Source organism: Hylobates moloch, unplaced genomic scaffold (assembly GCF_009828535.3).
Source record: "Hylobates moloch isolate HMO894 unplaced genomic scaffold, HMol_V3 SCAFFOLD_16, whole genome shotgun sequence".
Classification (NCBI taxonomy): domain Eukaryota; kingdom Metazoa; phylum Chordata; class Mammalia; order Primates; family Hylobatidae; genus Hylobates; species Hylobates moloch.
The window spans coordinates 30,243,632-30,263,222 of record NW_026652291.1 but is presented as its reverse complement, the minus strand read 5'-3'; the positions used below and the strand labels follow the sequence as shown (position 1 = coordinate 30,263,222).

The 19,591-nt window shown below is 42.6% G+C and overlaps 1 protein-coding gene across 1 annotated transcript in view; it reads right to left on the bottom strand.

The window, feature by feature from the left end:
• The window catches only part of TMED10 (transmembrane p24 trafficking protein 10), a 45,669-nt gene that overhangs the window by 15,838 nt on the left and 10,240 nt on the right, over window positions 1-19,591 (bottom strand). Inside the window, exons 2-3 of the mRNA XM_032179809.3 lie at window positions 5,090-5,201; window positions 702-775 (exon numbers count right to left, since the gene is read on the bottom strand). Coding sequence (XP_032035700.1) covers window positions 702-775; window positions 5,090-5,201 — 186 coding nt within the window. The remainder of the gene's footprint in view (window positions 1-701; window positions 776-5,089; window positions 5,202-19,591) is intronic.

Below are 19,591 nucleotides of genomic sequence, written 5' to 3'. Positions count from 1 at the left end.
AACCTTAGGCATTAACAAATAACTGAATTCCAGCTTTAAAAAATTTAAAATCTCTCTCTCTACACACACACACACAAACACACACACACACACACACACACACGGTTTCTGCCTCAAGAGAACTAATGCCATATACTTCAGTGTTTTATCAAACCAACATTCTGTGGGACAGTTAGTTCAGTCTTTGGCTGACAGCACAGCCAGAATTATTCTTCAAGGCTGTTTTTTTTTTTTTTTTTTTTTTGAGATGGAGCCTTGCCCTGTCACCCAGGCTGGAGTGCAGTGGTGTGATCTCGGCTCACTGCAGCCTCTGCCTCCCAGGTTCCAGCAATTCTCCTGCCTCAGCCTCCCGAGTAGACTAGCTGGGATTACAGGCACACGCCACCACGCCTGGCTAATTTTTGTATTTTTAGTAGAGACGTGGTTTCACCATGTTGACCTGGCTGGGCTCGAACTCCTGACCTCAGGTGATCCACCCGCCTTGGCCTCCCAAAGTGCTGGGATTACAGGAGTGAGCCACCGCGCCCGGCCAAGGCTGTTAATACAACTTTTTGTATCAATAAGATCATGGCTGGCTGTCACAAGACTGCTAAGAAAGCACAGCCTTTTGGGCAAAGCACAGCCTGTTGGCCTGCCGAGGTCACAGAAACCTCACAGCATAGCACACTGCTGCCTCCTCTGGCTGTTACAGCAGGACATACCTCTTCATAATTTTTTGCCTCCACTCCATGCTTCATGTCTAGGATCACGAGTTGGTCAGGTATCCGCCCTGTTCCTGAGAAAGAAATCAAAGGAATCATTGTGTGGAATACTTAAAATTCCGGGAAATTACCCCCCCCCCGCCCGCCCGCCCTCCCTCTCCAGAACCCCTACTCTCTCAATAGAGGGAAACAGCCACAACTCCTCCCCCTGCTCAGTTGCAGAAAATTCCTGGCTCTGGCTAAAATCACAAACATTCCAGACAAAGCCTCTATCTGTGTGGGGTGCCGGAAAGCAACAAGAACATGCTGCTGGCAAACATCTCTGAGCAGGCAAGGACACAAGATACTGCAACTGGTACTACAGAGGAACAGAACAGAAGGGAAACCACACAGGCTTATTGAATTGGGAAATAAAACTCAAAAATCAAAACAGTGTGAAATTGAGTGGCATATAAATTAAGAGATAGTGGGCAACAGCTTCGGCTGAAAATGTGTATTTCCACATCTGAAAAGGCTGCCCTGTCAAATTTTGAGGGAAGGCCACGATGAATTAGGATTATTGGGTATGTGCTAAGCTTGGATTTACTTAACATAAGTCTGAGTACTGAAAAGAACATAAGTTTTATCTAATATTCCACTTTAATTCAAACATTTTGATCAATGTATGGCCTATTTCAGTAGGAGTACAATGTTATAGAGCTATTCCCACTAAGACCTTAAAAGAGTTAAAACAGCTCAAGGAAAAAAAAACTTTAAGCGTTCAAATCTCAGGGATGCTTCTTATAATAGAGTTCATGTTAGAAGAGTCAATCTGATTCAGCTGGATCAAAGAGGCATTCTAATCTTAAATCATCAAGTAGGAGAAAGGAAAAGACCCAAAGAGCCCCAGAAAACTGTTCAGCCCCAATCCCCTGGAATTCACCTAGTTATAAGATTTACAACTGCCTGCGTGAAATTAGAAGTTCTGGGAAACAGTGCCACTGAAGCGTTGGGGTTCCTGAAACCATAAGCCACACTGAACGGTACTGTACCCTCTGATGTCTGAGAGACACTGGAAGTTTTCTGAAATGAACTGAAGTCAATTCAATAACTACTCATTGAAAACTCACTAAGTACTAAAACTGTGCTGGAGATTTTAAAGAGATGTGCTACGGCTTAAATGTGCCCCTCTCAAAGTTCATGTGTTGGAAACTTAATCCCCAATGCAAGAGTGCTGAGAGGTAGAACCTTTAATTTTATTTATTTATTTAATTAAAAAAAATTCGGAGACAGGTTCTTACTCTGTCTTCCAAGCTGGAGTGCAATGGCATACACCATCATGGCTCACTGTAGCCTCGAACTCCTGGGCTCAAGCGATCCTCCCACTTCAGCCTCTCAAGTAGCTGGGACTACAGGCGTGAGCCACCACACCCAGGTAATTTTTGTATTTTTTGTAGAGACAGGGTCTTGCTATACTGTCCAAGCTGATCTGGAACTCCTGGGCTCAAGCGATCCCCCTGCCTCAGCCTCCTAAAGTGCTGGGATTACAGGCATGAGCCACTGTGCCCGGCCGAGTAGGACCTTTAAGAATTGATTAGGTCATGGGGCTCTGCCCTCATCAATAGATTTAATGTCATTATCATAGAAGCAGGTTTGTTATAAAAGTGAGTTCAGCCCCTTCTTGCTCTCCTGTGCATTCTCTTGCCATGTGATACCTTCTGCCATGTTATTGTGACACAGCAAAAAGGCGCTCACCAGATCTGGCCCCTTGATCTTGGACTTTCCAGACTCCAGAACCACGAACCAAATAAATTTCTACTGTTTATAAATTACCCACTCTGCGATGTTCTGTTATAGCAGCACAAAATGGACTAAGCCAGGATACAATCCCTGCCTTCAAATAATTCAATTGGGATCTAAGACATATACACAAAACAACTATGGTGAAAATGCAAAGCACTGTAAAATTTTAAGCCAAAGGAACTGGTTGAGACAATTCCAATACGGAGCAAAGGGGAGAGGAAAGAAGACAGTAGTTGTGGACAGACTTCACTAAAAAGGGAACACCTAAAGGCAGGACTTAGGCAAAGTACTCTAGGCAGATGGCAAAGCATGAGCAAAGGCTCAGATATTAAAATCGGAGTATGGCATGTTTGAAAGACAGTAAACAACTTCTTTTGGGATGGGTGCGGTGGCTTATGCCTGTAATCCCAGCACTTTGGGAGGCCAAGGCAGGTGGATCTCTTGAGGTTCGAGTTCGAGAACAGCTTGGCCAACATGACAAAACCCGTCTCTACTAAAAATACACAAATTAGCCAGGCTCAGTGGTGCGTGCCTGTAGTTCCAGCTACTCCAGAGGCTGAGGCATGAGAATCGCTTGAACCCAGGAAAGTTGCAGTGAGCCAAGGTCGCGCCACTGCACTCCAGCCTGGGTGACAGAGCAAGACTCTTGTTTCACAAAAAAAAAAAAAAAAAAAAAAAAAAGAACTTCTTTTGAATGGACTGGAAAGATTAACTTGAAAGCAACAGAAATATAAATAAGATTGCATAGGGTAAGACTGAAAACAAAGTAAGACAAGTCACATGTGTCTTCTGAGCATGAAAACAAACAAGTCTTCAAACAAAACAAAACAAAATGTGGCACCCAGAATGTTCTGTTCTCCCAAATCCAATGTGTAATCCTGATTACGACATTGTCCATGGAAGATGTAAAGCAAGTTTTTGCTTTTCCTTCCTCATTGAAAAAGTTGTGAAACTTAAGCAGTTCACAGCCCCACCTGGTCCAAATGATCAGGATATCTTCTTTCTTAGAGTCTTCCAACTACCTCCCTGCTTGTCACAGCACAGTACAGTCATGCACTGCATGAAGACAGTTCAGTTGAGGACGGACTGCATATATGAAGGTGGTCCCATAAGATTATTATAATACTGTATTTTTACTGTATCTTTTCTATGTTTAGATACACAAATAGCATTGTGTTCCAACTGCCTACAGTATTCAGTACAGTCACATGCTTTACAGGTTTGTAGCCTAGGAGCAGTAACAGGCTATATACCATATAGCCAAGGTGGGTAGTAGGCTATACCATCTAGGTTTGTGTAAGTACACTTGATATTTGCACAACAAAATCACCTAACTACCACTTCTCAGAATGGTCGAGTCCAGACTATACAATCTCTTGCATAGAACTGTCAGCCTATCCTCTTAGCCGACATCATAGCCCTAAAGAGTCTCCTTTGTAAAAAGACCCTTTGTAATTTTTCTCTCTGCATTTGCCTGGCAAACAGACATCCTTTTTGTTTGTTTTGAGACAGAGTCTCGCTCTGTCACCCAGGCTGCAGTGCAGTGGTACAATCTTGGCTCACTGCAATCTCTGCCTCCTGGGTTCAAACAATTCTCCTGCCTCAGCCTCCCGAGTAGCTGGGATTACAGGCATTTGCCACCACCACATCTGGCTAATTTTTGTATTTTTAGTAGAGATGGGGTTTTGCCATGTTGGCCAGGCTGGTCTCGAACTCCTGGCCTCAGGTGATCCGCCTGCCTCGGCCTCCCAACTGCTGGGATTACAGGCGTGAGTCACTTCGTCTGGTCAGTTTTTTTTGTTGTTTATTTTTTTGAGACGGAGTCTCACTCTGTCACCCAGGCTGGAGTGTAGTGACACAATCTTGCTCACTGCAACCTCTACCTCCTGGGTTTAAGTGATTCTCCTGCGTCAGCCTCCCGAGTAGCTAGGGTTACAGGCACGAGCCACCACGCCCAGCTAATTTTGTATTTTTAGTAGAGACAGGGTTTCACCATGTTGGCCAGGCTGGTCTCAAACTCCTAACCTTCAGTGATCTGCCCGTCTTGGCCTCCCAAAGTTCTGGGATTACAGGCATGACCCACCATGCCCAGCCTTTTTTTTAAAACTTCACTTTGTTAGAGCAGTTTTAGGTTCACAACAAAACTGGGAGGTAGGCACAAAGATTCCCATATCCCCCTTCCCCTTACATATGCATAGCCTCCCCTATTATCACCATTTCCCACCAGAGTGGTACATTTGTTACAAATGATGAAACTACACGGACACATCACTATCCACCAAAGTCCATAGTTTGCATTAGGATTCACTCTTTGTGTACATTCCAAATGTAATGTTCGGACAACCATATAATGACATGTATCCACTATTACAGTATCATACAGAATATTTTTACTGCCCTAAAAATTCTCTCTGTTCCACCTATTCAATCTTTTATTCCATGTAGTTGACCTTTTAAAAGGTGCTCCAAAGACTACAAGGTAACAGGTCTCCAAATCAGAATAAATAAAGAATACAAATGAAACTAGATATTAAGTGCTGACTGTATTAAGGAGCACTAGAGTTGGCGAAGATTCTTAATCCAGAGAAACACTCTTGATTACTCACCCTTGCTCTCAAAACACACTTCAAACATGTCATAATCTTCAGTGGTAAAGGCAAATTTCCCCTTGGTTGCATCCTCTTTGGAGTAGAGAATATGGCCAGCAGAATCTGTGATCTAAAATAAGAAAAGTAGTAAGAATAGGCAGCAAATAACACTTAGGAAAAGAACTTACAGAAACTGGGAAGATAGAGACACTATCTATGAAAGACAATTGATAGTTCTCATTATGATGACTATGTTCCAACCATCCCCAAAGACAAAAACTGGATTAGAAGATTAAATCCAAATACAGCAAATTTCATTCATTCAAATAGCCTAATCACATTGTGGGCTAAAATCTGTTGCTGCTATAGGATATCTTATCATACCAAAAAGTTAATCTAGCGAATGCTCCAAGTTACATACATTGGATTTACTGGCAAAAACTCACTAGTATCATTCCGCATAGACGAACATGTCACAAAAATGAAAGTAGACAATTATCAAAAGATTATACAAGAGGGATAAAGATATATAAAAACACATTTATTCTATAAAACAAATTTGATAGGGAAGGGGTGTGGGTGGAGAATAAAATTACGACACACAATACAAGGACAGCAGGAAAAAAAGCATACGTAGAGAAGACAATCCAGGAGATGTATTCCTGCAAATTTCATGTTAATTATCTCAACGGCCAGGTAGAGTGGGAACAAAACACAGGAAACAAACAAGAAGTTTCTGGCCAGGCATGGTGGCTCACTCCTGATATCCCAAACTTTGGAACGCCAAGGCAGGAGGATCACTTGAGCTCAAGAGTTCAAGACCTGGCCAGGCGCGGTGGCTCACGCCTGTAATCCCAGCACTTTGGGAAGCCGAGGCGGACGGATCACGAGGTCAAGAGATCGAGACCATCCTGGCCAACCAACATGGAGAAACCTCGTCTCTACTAAAAATACCAAAATTAGCTGGGCGCAGTGGCATATGCCTGTAGTCCCAGCTACTTGGGATGCTGAAGCAGGAGAATTGCTTGAACCCAGGAGGCGGAGGTTGCAGTGAGCCAAGATTGCGCCACTGCACTCCAGCCCAGATGACAGAGTGAGATTCCGTCTCAAAAAAAAAAAAAAAAAGAGTTCAAGACCAATATGGCAAAACCCCATCTCTACAAAAAATACAAAAATTAGCCAGGCATGGTGGTGCGCACCTACAGTCCCAGGTACTGGGAAGCTTGCTCTGTCACTGCAGCCTGGGTGACAGAGCAAGACTCTGTCTCAAAAAAACAAAAACAAAAAAAAAAGGGAAATTTATCCTAAAAAAAAAAAAAGATATCCTTGGCTTCCATAAATGATTATTCCTTTCTTCTAGGTCCTTAGCTTTAGTTCTTCAGACTTAAGCTGCTCTATTACCAAAGAATGGCCTATCAGCACAGAAGAAAGGGCATATACTGGTAAGTAAACAGCCACATACAAAGCAAGGGAATTCCATGGTAATTTAACAGCCTGGATCTCAGCCTTCATTTCTAGAGCACGTGGCTGTCTTAGTAGAAAGCACATTTCATCACTTAAGACTGGAAGCTACTTTGCAATGTGGAACACAAAAGTAGTGGCTTAATTACATTAAACTGGATGTTCTAATGCTATTTGTTAAAACATAATTCTTTTAAGGGGAAATTTTAAGCAGGAAAATTAAGTAGCACACATTTAAGCTTATATATTTAAAAGTACTTTATAACAGTAGTTATTTCTGAGGGGTGAGACTTTCTCTTTATATTTTTAATTTTTTTTCCTTTTTTTTTTTTTTTTTTGAAATGGAGTCTCACTCTGTTGCCCAGGCTGGAGTGTGGTGGTGCAATCTCGGCTCTCTGCAACCTCCGCCTCCCGGGTTCACGCCATTCTCCTGCCTCAGCCTCCCGAGTAGCTGGGACTACAGGCACCCACCACCATGCCCAGCTAATTTTTTTGTATTTTTAGTAGAGACAGGGTTTCCCTGTGTTGGCCAGGATGGTCTCCATCTCCTGACCTCATGATCCAACTCGCCTCGGCTTCCCAAAGTGCTGAGGTTACAGGCATGAGCCACCACGCCCGGCCTTTTTTTCCATTTTTAAAAATGACATGTAGCTGGGCGTGGTAGCTCATCCAGGTGCAGTGGCTCATGCCTGTAATCCCAGCACTTGGGGAGGCAGAGGCAGGTGGATCACCTGAGGTCAGGAGTTTGAGACCAGCCTGGCCAACATGGTGAAACTCCGTCTCTACTAAAAATACAAAAAAAAATTAGCCAGGCATGGTATTGGGCGCCTGTAATCCCAGCTACTTTGGAGGCCGAGGCAGGATAATTGCTTGAACCCGGGAGGCGGAAGTTGTGGTGAGCCGAGACTGTGCCACTGCACTCCAGCCTGGGCAACACAGCGAGATTCTGTCTCAAAAAAAAAAAAAAAAAAAAAAGGCATGTATTACTGGATCACTTATATTCAAAAATAATAATAAAGCTATTTTATTTTGGAAAAAATTGATAATAACTAAAGAAAAGTTATCACTACTAGATAAATTTGAAATGACAGATTAACTAAAAAAAGTTTTATGGCACATCTTCTAAATTCCCTAATAAACAGTAGTATTAGTCAACCGTCTTCTGCCATCCAGCACCATTTGCTAATATGTCAAACTTTTATTTTTATTATTTATTTATTTATTTTTGAGACAGAGTCTCACTCTGTCACCCAGGCTGGAATGCAGTGATCCGATCTCGGCTCACTGCAACCTCCGCCTCCCAGGTTCAAGCAACTCTCCTGCCTCAGCCTCCCGGGTGGCTGGGATTACAGGCGCATGCCACCACACCCAGCTAATTTTTTGTATTTTTAGTAGAGACGGGGTTTCACCGTGTTAGCCAGGATAGTCTTGATCTCCTGATCTTGTGATCCACCTGCCTTGGCCTCTGAAAGTGCTGGGATTACAAGTGTAAGCCATCTCACCTGGCCCTTTTTTTTTTTTTTTTTTTTTTTGAGACGGAGTCTTGCTGTTTCACTCAGGCTACAGCGCAGTGGTGCAATCTCGGCTCACTGCACTGCAACCTCCGCCTTCCAGATTCAAGTGATTCTCCTGCCTCAGCCTTCCAAGTAGCTGGGACTACAGGCATGCGCCCCTAAGCCTAGCTAATTTTTATGTTTTTAGTAGAGATGGGGTTTCACCATGTTGGCCAGACTGGTCTCCAACTCCTGACCTCAAGTGATCCACCTGCCTTGGCTTTCCCAAACTGCTGGGATTACAGGTGTGAGCCACCACGCCCGGCCTAATTTGTCAAACATTTAAGATACCTAGACCTGTGCTGGTCACTGGGACACAAGTATGAGTAAGACAGTTCCTGTCTTCAAAGGGCTTATGAGTCTAAATGAGGAGAGGAGGGTGATAAGAAATGAGATGCCTTCATAGTGGTTTTGGTTTGCATTTCCCTGATGGTTAGTGATACTGGGGAACTTTTAATGTATTTGTTAGACATTTGTATGGGGTGATAAAATATGTTAATTAGCTTGATTGTGGTATTCACTTCACAATGTATATGTATACCAAAACATCACATTATGTATCTTGAATATAAACAATTTTTATTTGCCAATTATACCTCAATAAAGCTAAGAGAGAGAGACAGCACTTCACTGCCATGTGCAAGGCATGCTACCAGAGGTATGCACAAATGCCATGGGATTATGGAGGGTCAGGGAGTGTATCTAGGAGTGGGTAACACATGAGCTGAGTCCTAAAGGATGAATTTCAATCAAGGGAAAGAGGGTAAAGACATTCAGGGTAGAAGAGACAGCAAATATGAAGGCCTGGGTCCAGAAAAACATAAAACAAAAATATGGCATTATCATATTACTAATAGCTAGTATTTACTGAATACTTACTAAGTGTCAAATACTGTGTTGCTGCTTTATAAGTATTTTAAATTTAATCCTCACTATAACCCTACTGGCAAGAATTATTTTCCCGGTGTTCCATGGGAGGAAACTGAGGCCCGGAGAGGTTAAGTGCCTGGAGAGGTACTGGCCCGATCATGTAGAACTAGAATAGCATGCTAAGGAGTTTAAGCTTCATTTAGTACAAAGTGGAAGGGCAATAAGGAATTTGAAACAGAATGATGTGAGTCAATGACAATTCAGAAAGATGAAGCTACCAGTACTATGAAGACAGACTAGAGAAAGACAACCCTAGAGATAAGGAGGTGGGTTGGGACACTATTTCAGTACTCCAGGTAAGAAAGGAGAAGGCCTTCAGTATAGAGAGAATGAGACAGATTTTATTTAATTAAAATAATTTTAAATTTTATTTAATTTTATTAAGGTTTATTAAATTATATTTGATTAAATAATTTAATTTAAAAAAGTTTAGTAACCCATGAACTGAAGAGTTTGAGGGATTTTAAGGAGGTAGAGTCTACAGGCCAAAACCAAAAAGTAAGTGCCCACAGAGATCAAGGGAGAAACATACTGAGTCTACTGGACCAGCACAAGCCATACATAGCAAACTAGAAAAGATGGCCTGTGTCACAGGAAACGCCAATGACTGCCATGGCACTCCAGGTTTTCAGATCATCCAGTTTTTCAAGAGAAGGTAGACATTTTAACTTTCATTTGAAGTCTCCTAATTTTTAAATCTTTACAACCAATCCCAACATTTGAAAAACTATCTCAGGCCGGGTGTGGTGGCTCACACCTGTAATCCCAGCACTTTGGGAGGCCGAGGTGGGTGGATCATGAGGTCAAGAGATGGAGACCATCCTATCCTGTCTCTACTAAAAATACAAAAATTAGCTGGGCATGGTGATGCACGCCTGTAGTCCCAGCTACTTGGGAGGCTGAGGCAGGAGAATCGTTTGAAACCAGGGTGAGAGAGATCGCGCCACTGCATTCCAGCCTGGTGACAGAGCAAGACTCCGTCTCAAAAAAAAAAAAAAAAAAACAGAAAAGAAAAACTATCTCAAGGAAAAACAAAACATGTCTATAGAACCAAGTTCTTCTGGGCCAACAATTTTGCCCTCTCTACAGGACAGAAAGAAAGCTGACTAACATCACACAGAATGACTGCTGAGTAGCACTGAGATCTCAGCTAAGATAATGAACCACACATTTCTAGCGGTACAACCTAGCAGCCAGGATGCAGAAGCAAAGAAAAGGCACATGCATGAACTGATCGGAGCTTGGGGTTCTGCAACTGAGTGGTTTGGAAAGATAAAAGGATTAAAGAATCATGCTATATACTTTACAAACATAAAGAATCATGCTATATACTTTACAAACATAATCTTTAATCAACAACTCCATGGAAACTGGTCTTGTTATCCCTATTTTACTGATGAGGAAACTTAGTAACTTGTCCATTATAGCAGTTAATAAATAAATTGTGTTGGCCAGGTGCAGTGGCTCACACTTGTAATACCAGCACTCTGGGAAGCCAAGTGGGAGGATCACTTGAGCCCAGGAATTTGAGACCAGCCTGGGCAATATAGTGGGATCCCATCTCTACAAAAAATAAAATTAGCTGGGTGTGGTTGACATGCACCTGTGGTCCCAGCTACTCAGGAGGCTGAGATGGGAGGACTGCTTGATCCCATGAGGTCGAGGCTGCAGTGAGCTGTGATTGTGCCACTGCACTCCAGCGTGGGCAACAGAGTGAGAACATGTCTCAATAAATAGCCAGGTGCAGTGGCTCACACCTGTAATCCCAGCACTTTTGGGAGGCTGAGGCGGGTGGATCACCTGAGGTCAGGCGTTTCAGACCAGCCTGGCCAACATGGCAAAACCCCGTCTCTACTAAAAATACAAAAATTAGTTGGGCATGGTGGCAGGTGCCTGTAATCCCAGCTATTCAGGAGGCCGAGGCAGGAGAATTGCTTGAACCTGGGAGGCGGAGGTTGCAGTGAGCCGAGATCGCACCACTGCACTCCACCCTGAGTGACAAGAGCAAAACTCCATCTCAAAAAAAAAAAAGTAAAAATAAATAAAAATAAATAAACACTGTTACGTGGATATGAGAAACGTCTAAAACCCACTCTCTTTCCACATCCCATGCTGCCTTCCCCCAAAAGGAATGTCTGAATGAAGAGGAATGTACAGAGGCCAAGAAAGACTAATAGAATCTTTGCATCAGTGCAAATCAGAGTTGAGAGTCCTCTCAAGTGTTAACACAGCACTGATCAGTCTGCATTCTCCACCTTAGAGAGATCAGCAGGCAGCCACAAGGTGAGGACCTTGAAGTTAGCATCAGCAAACAATCAAGGGAAATTTAGCCTTGAAGATTCTTAAAGGTTTCTTGTGATAATTTTTCTGAATCATAAACTGAAAGAAGCAAAATAAAAAAGGACTACTTTATTTTTATTTTTGAGAGGGGGCCTCACTCTGTTGCCCAGGTTGGAGTGCAGCTGCACAATCACAGCCTACTGCAGCCTCAACCTTGTAGGCTCAAGCCATCCTTCTGCTTCAGTCTTCCACGTAGCTGGGACTACAGGTGTGCATCACTACACCCAACTAATTGTCTTATTTTTTGTAGAGACAGGGTCTCCCTATGTTGCCCAGGCTGGTCTCGAACCCTTGAGCTCAAGTGATCCTCCCACCTTGGCCTCCCAAATGCTGAAATTACAGGCATGAGCCACCGTGCCCAGCCAAAAAGTACTTCAGAGGGCTGGAGGCGGTGGCTCACGCCTGTAATCCCAGCACTTTGGGAGGCCGAGGCAGGCAGATCACCTGAGGTCGGGAGTTCGAGACCAGCCTGACCAACATGGAGAAACCCCATCTCTACTAAAAATACAAAATTAGCCAGGCATGGTGGCGCATGCCTGTAATCCCAGCTACTCGGGAGGCTGAGGCAGGAGAATTGCTTGAACCTGGGAGACGGAGGTTGTGGTGAGCCGCGATCGCGCCATTGCGCTCCAGCCTGGGCAACAAGAGTGAAATTCCGTCTCAAAATAAATAAATAAATAAATAAATAAGTACCTTAGAACCTTGGATACACACATGTAAGTCAAAAAGGTCTGAGAACTAACCAAATCACAAAGTAATGTATAGTCATCAGCGTGATGCCTCTCTTCCTTTCTTCAGAATCAGTTGACCCACAAAGATACTCACTTCCCCAAGATTCTCACTTTATAAAGCATAAAGACAAAATTTAAGAGCAAAGGAGAAGTTCAAAAAGGTAGACAGCAGGAATAACAGATTTTTCACATTCCAAGCCAATCCAGAAACCCTAATTTGGATTTGGACTTTTTTCCTATGAATAAAGTTGCAGACAACATAGAACTTGGGTAACATAACTTTCCAGATTTGCTCATTGCATTGGCTTAATTCTGAAGGAAGAAGGTTAAGAATTACAGGTTGCTGAAAATGTCTAAATGTAAGTGAAACTGGTAAAGGACAGCCTGGAATAAGCATCAAGGTGAAAGTACTGAAAAGAGTCATCACAGACTTCATCATCTCCATGCTAAGGCAAGGAAAGAGACTAAGTCATTGGCCTAGGACAAACAACTGAATTTAACAGTGCTTGCAGGATTTGCATACATTTGCCCAACCACCTTATTTCCTGGAAGAATAATCTCTTAATTTTCCTCCAAGATATGAACAGTGTCCTTCAAAAACTTTTTTTTCTTTTAATTTAAGGAGAGGAGTCTCTCTACATCATAAAGGAGCTTAAATGCAGGTCATAAAACTCTTAAGGCATTGCTAAAAGTACCTTACAAAATGAGTTAAGAAATCTGCTATGTTTTTCTGAAAGACTCCAGGAAAATCACATCTCTAACTGGTACTCCAAAGGGGTAAATACTATTTAAATTGTCCTCTACGACATTGTACTGAGGAACTGCAATCACAGAAGAAACATTTGCATTGTCTCTTCTATGACATCCGAAGATTATTAAAGACTCATTTTAAGGCAAAAACTGAAATTCATTTCAAGAGGCTGAAGGCAAAGGGTCCGCCACTGCAGCCTGCACCTTTTATCAACGTGAAATTTACCTCCCAGAAATAGTGTGTGATGATGCTGGAAGTTCCCCCAGGGTCTCCACATGTCTACACTCCCTATAACCTTCAGATGACACAACTACATGAGGTTATTTATCTGGATATTTGGAAATCCAGGCAGGCAACCTGACAACTGAACTTTCAGGTGGGGCTCACTCATATGGACTGTTTGAGCATTCTAAAACATCTCAGAATTTTTCTGAAAATCAGTAGGTTTCCTATCTAGTTCATATAACTTTGTAGTTATTTAGGAGCCAAGTCATCAGTCTTAAAGAAAAACAGAACAAAACAAAAATCATATCTCCCAACCCCAACATCATTACATAAACCAGGTGGCTAAAATTAGGGAATAGGAAACTGGGCCAAGCTCAATGACTAACCAGAGCCAGCAAAGTCTAATAGGCTAAAATGATAGCTTAATTTCCTTTCATTAAAATGTTCTAATTACAGATCACCTTAAAAGGTCATCTGGTTTCTCAAGAATTGAGAAGTTTTTTTTTTCTTCTTAAATTGTCCTAGAGAACCACCTTGGTGAATCAATAACTGCTACTTTTACCTACTATAATAGCAAGACCTTAAAAGGATTCTTTTCTTCCCTTTAAACAATAAATACTTATAATAGTAAACATAAAGTTCTTTAATTAAACAAAGGTAATACCAAGCTATAAAATTTGCCCATATGACATCAAGGAATAGGAAGTAATAAAGATTTGTTTCTAGATATCACCTTCTGAAGAAAAGCAAAACAAAGTTCACAACTTAAAAAGTAGGGGGGATGGGCACAGTGGCTCATGCCTGTAATCCCAGCACTTTGGGAGGCTAAGGTGGCGGGTCATTTGAGGTCAGGAGTTTGAGACCGGCCTGACCAACATGGCAAAACCCTGTCTCTGCTAAAAATAAAAAATTAGCCGGGCATGGTGGCAGGTGCATGTAATCCCAGCTGCTCAGGAGGCTGAGGCAGGAGAATCGCTTGAACCTGGGAGGCGGAGGTTGCAGTGACCCGAGATCATGCCACTGCATTCCAGCCTAGGCGACAAGCTAGACTCCATCTCAAAAAAAAAAAAAGAAGGAAAAAAAGTGTTAATTTTATATGCAGAGTAGGTGATGTCAAGAATATGTGAATACTCACACTGAGCCTGTGAGAAGTGCGAAAACAGGTAACTGGGAAGATAAACTCATTTAAAATTGGATTTTCTTGGACCATGCTAGACAGTGGCTGGAAACAGATTTTTGAGCAGGTCCTGCTACTGAAGCCTGCTCTCATTCCTTTACCAAACATTCAAAATAAAACTTCAAAAGGATCTATAAGTAGCTTAGGTCAATAAGGCAATTAGGAATAAAATGGAATAGAGTTCACCTGAGGGAAGAAAAAAGTCTTATCAAGAACCTGAACTGAGCAAATGATATCTGTATAATAAATTTGGTTCTAAGTTTTCTGGAAGCCAAAATTAAAAGACTAAAGAGACATCATTTGTTTTCTGATGAAAGCTCACAAATTTATCTAAGGGACAATTTTCCTGGAAGTAACCATGAACAACAATTTATCAGGAAGATCCTCGTAAAAGGACTGTAACTAACAGACTCTTCATTTTCAACCATGATCTTGCTAAAGATACAAGTACAGTTCAAATGAGTTCTTCTAGTGACCCTCCGTAACAATAAATGACCTGATCTAATGCAGAAGTGAGACCTGGTTCTCTGCCCTGCTCCTAAGTACTACATCCTAGCCCACCCCTGCTGCTCACAGAATTCCACCCTTACTCTAAAGTTGCAGGAAGGATGGGACTACTTTTGGCCACTTGCTAGCACAACTGCGTTTTAAAAAAAAAAAAAAAAAGGTTCCAGAAAAAGATGCCTTAAAAATAACACTATCCACCCAGATTTAATTCCCTTCTCCAATAAAGGCAACTAGGGCTCCTTGGAGAAATGATCCTAAGACTGAGGAAGGAAATGTACAAAATGAGCCTAGAGCATCTTATAGTGCCAGAAAGTAAGAAAGTGCTCAAAAACAAAAACCAGAGGTTGAGGGGGGCAGATCATTTAAGGTCAGGAGTTCAAGACCAGCCTGGCCAACATGGAGAAACCCCATCTCTACTAAAAATACAAAAATTAGCCAGGCATGGTGGCACCTACCTGTAATTGCAGCTACTTGGGAGGCTGAGGCATGACAATCACTTGAACCCAGGAGGCAGAGGTTGCAATGAGAGGAGATTATGCCACTGCACTCCAGCCTGGGTGACAGAGCAAGACTCTGTCTCAAAACAAACAAACAAAAATCAAAATCCAAAAAATACAAGAATGGGGGTATGTCAAAGGGACACAGGAGCCTAAAGAGCTCCCAATAGCTAAAGCTGTAACAATTAGGGCAACAAAATATAGTACTGGTTTATAATCCAAAGTACACAGTAAACATCCATGAATCTACACTTACATATAAATGATTGATTAAATAAATAAATAAGGAAGAGAGACAAATCTTCCGTGAAGATTCTCAAATAATTTAGGCACCCGTAAGGAGTGTGAAGCATAACTCCCCACTCCTTAAGTGTGGGCTACATAAAGTGACTTCCTTCTAAAGAACACAGAATAGAAAGGGGGAAAAAAGAGTAACTCTGTAGTGGACTGACCAAAACATCATTAAGGGGGATAAAAGGAAAGAAAAGAATATTGTATAGTGAAGAAACCTGACAAACACTAATTCATCCAAATGATCAAGGGCAGTATCAACGTGACAAATCATGTTGATATGATGTGATGAAAATGACACTTTACAAGTGAATCCTGGTTTTGACAAGAAAAAAAATGACATTTTATTTCTGTGGTCTTCCTCCCCAAAACCCATAACCTCAGCTTATCATGAGAAAAACATCTGACAAATGCCCAATAGAGGGCATCCTACAAAATACTTGGCCAGGGTCCTCAAAACTCACAAGGTCCGCCAGGCCCACTGGCTCACACCTTGTAATACCAGCACTTTAGGAGGCCGAAAGGGGAGGATCACTTGAGTCCAGGAATTTGAGACCAGCCTGGGCAACACAGGAAGACCCTGCCTCTACAAATAATTTAAAAAAAAAAAAATTAGTTGGGTGTGGTGGTGCATACCTGTGGTCCCAGCTACTCAGAAGCCTCAGGGAGGAGAATTGCCTGATCCCAGGTCAAGGCTGCAGTGAGTTGTGATCATGTCATTGCACTTCAGCCTGGGTCACAGAGCAAGACCCTGTCTCAAAACAAACACACAAACAAAAAACTCACAGGCCAGGAGCGGTGGCTCACGCCTGTAATCCCAGCACTTTGGGAGGCCCAGGCAGGCAGATCACTTGAGGTCAGGAGTTCGAGACCATCTTGGCTAACATGGTGAAACCCCGTCTCTACTAAATATACAAAAACTAGCCGGGCGTGGTGGCACGCGCCTGTAGTCCCAGCTACTCGGGCAGCTGAGGCAGGAGAATCCCTTGAACCCGGGAGGCAGAGGTTGCAGTGAGCCGAGATCTCTCCACTGCACTCCAGCCTGGGCAACAGAGCGAGCCTCCGTCTCAAAAAAAAAGAAAAGAACAGAACAGAAACAGGAATATCTAGCCTCTTTTCTCTCTGAGAGACCATACAACATAGTACTTTTAAGATGGAAGGTTCTAGAGTCAGACTTTCTGGTCCGTGCTCAAATCACAGGTGTGCCATTTACCAGCTGTAAACACTTGGGCATGTTCCTTAACTCCTCTACTTCATTTGTAAAATAAGGACAACAGTTGTACATACATCATAAGGTTATTGTGAGGATTTTGTTTTTTAGATAGGGTCTCACTGTGTTGCCCAGGCTGGTCATGTACTCCTGGGCTCAAGAGATCCTCTTGTGCCAGCCTCCTGAGTAGCTGAGATTACAAGGACACACCACCATGCCCAGCTACTGTGAGGATTAAATGTTATACAGGTAAACTGCCTGGAACAGTGTTTGTCACATAGCAGGCATTCAATAGGTGTTATATTATTGTTATAACTGTTTGTTGGTGATAACTCGGAACTCCATAAATATTTAGGTCATTAACCATATTTTCTTCTTTTTTTTTTGAGACAGAGTTTTGCTCTGTCGTAAAGGCTGGAGTGAAGTGGCACTATCTCGGCTCCCTGCAACTTCTGCCTCCCGGGTTCAAGCAATTCTCATGCCTCAGCCTCCAGAGTAGCTGGGACTACAGATGTGTGCCACCACGCTCGGCTTTTTTTTTTTTTTTTTTTGAGACGGAGACTCGCACTGTTGCTCAGGCTGGAGTGCAGTGGCACAATCTCAGCTCACTGCAACCTCCACCTCCTGGGTTCAAGCAATTCTCCTGCCTCAGCCTCCCCGAGTAGCTGGGACTACAGGTGCACGCCACCAGGCCTGGCTAATTTTTTATTTTTTAAGTAGAGACAGGGTTTCACCATGTTGGCCAGGCTGGTCCCAAACTCCTGACCTTGTGATCCGCCCGCCTCGGCCTCCCAAAGTGCTGGGATTACAGCGTGAGCCACTGCACCTGGCTCTATATATATATATATATATTTTTTTTTTTTTTTTTGTATTTTTAGAAGAGGCGGGGTTTTGTCATGTTGGCCAGGCTAGTCTCAAACTCCTGAGCTCAGGCAATCTGCCTGCCTCAGCCTCCCAAAGTGCTAGGATTATAGATGTAAGCCACCACGTCTGGCCCATTAACCATATCTTCTAACCTAACAGTACTAATGGATGGCAAACTAGATAAATTATGCTATGTTCACTAAATCCAGGGATGATTAGGGCCCAAATGGCTATTGCATGGAAACGGAGAGAAAGGGATAGTCAGGTACACTCTCAAGGAAGCAGCAGCAAGATTTAGAAAATGAAAGGATACAAAATGCCTAACAAAGCAGATGTTTGATCCTTTTAGCTGGTAAAAAGACAGTAAGGAATCCAAGATGATGCCAGCTTTTCCTGTATGTGGTTTTTAACTTCATAAGGAATAAACTACATGAAGAATCCAACATTAGATATGAGGGAAAGAGAGGATTGAGGTTGCATATATAATTATCTCTACTCTTCATAAGAATTCACAAGTGAATACTGAGCCAAAGGGTCTATTCCCCTAAGATATAAAAAAGCAGAAAGAACACCAACTCATTAAAGATGCTATGGCTTTAGATAGAAAAATATACCAGAAACATGTTCTTTTTCTTTCTTTCTTTTTTTTTAGACAGTCTCACACTGTTGCCCAGGCTGGAGTGCAGTGGCATGATCTTGGCTCACCACAACCTCCACCTCTCAGGTTCAAGCGATTCTCCTGCCTCAGCCTCCCGAGTAAGCTGGGAATACAGGCATACGCCACCATGCACAGCTAATCTTTGTATTTTTAGTAGAGACAGGGTTTCACCATGTTGGCCAGGCTGGTCTCGAACTCCTGACCTCATGATCCTCCCGCCTCGGCCTCCCAATGTGTTGGGATTACAGGCGTGAGCCACCGTGCCCAGCCTCAGAAACACTTTCAAAAGGGACCACTGTATCTCAAAAACGAAAAACATAAACTCTGATGGCTGAGGTGCTATATTTAATGGGCATAAAATGAATTTAAGCTGATCTTTTAAACAAAAGCATGTACAAAGTCTATCAAGTATATTCCTGAAATAAAAGGATCACATCTAGATTTTGCCCAGAACAAAGTCAAACTTAGCCCACAAGCAGCATTTGGCAACACTAAATTCTTTCAAATTTCTAGTACAGTTCACTGATAGTATAACATAGTACATAAGTATTGCTTAAGCTAAAATATGATCAAGGAGGCTAGAAGGCTTTCTCTAGAAGTGCTGAAAACCAGAAATAGCAAATTTCCAGGCACTGGCATGATAATGGATAGATGCTCTCTTCCTGCTTCTATCAGCATTTGCTACATTAACTTAACATAGGCAACACGTCATGCTTACTTGGGGGAGGGGTGGAGGGGGGAAGAAAAGGGGAGAAAGAGAGGGAGGAAAGGAGGGGAACGAGAACGAAAGACCCGTTGCTGCCCTAACAATACTACTGCGGGGGTGAAGCCAGATCAAATGTTTTTTTTCATACTGTTCCAAAGTTATTTACGGTAAAAACCTCCAGCGTGACCCTTTTATTATGGGCACAAACAAAGCCTTGTTCTTTCTTAACAACTATTCCCTTGATTTCCCACATTTTATGTTGAACAATGAGGTTGGGAGCACAGGATAAAGCAGATGACATCAACCTCCCTCAAGTTGGAGACTTGTTTGGGAGCCCAAGTTCGGGTCTATGGCCAGCTGGCTGATTTCACAGAGGGCTCTACTGTCCAGGCTGCCAGGCTCTATATGCATATGGGGGCAATGGCTCAGGATCAAACTACCAGTCAGCAATTCACACAAGAAACAGCATAGAAGTCACTGCACCCCTACTGGGTTACCTTTATATATTTGTTCCACTTTCCTAGAAACCAGACTCAGTCTTCAGAAGTCAGCATAAAGATATGGTGTAGCAATTTCAAACTGGAAGCAGCCCCCTTCTCTAGATCAGTTCAAAACAGGG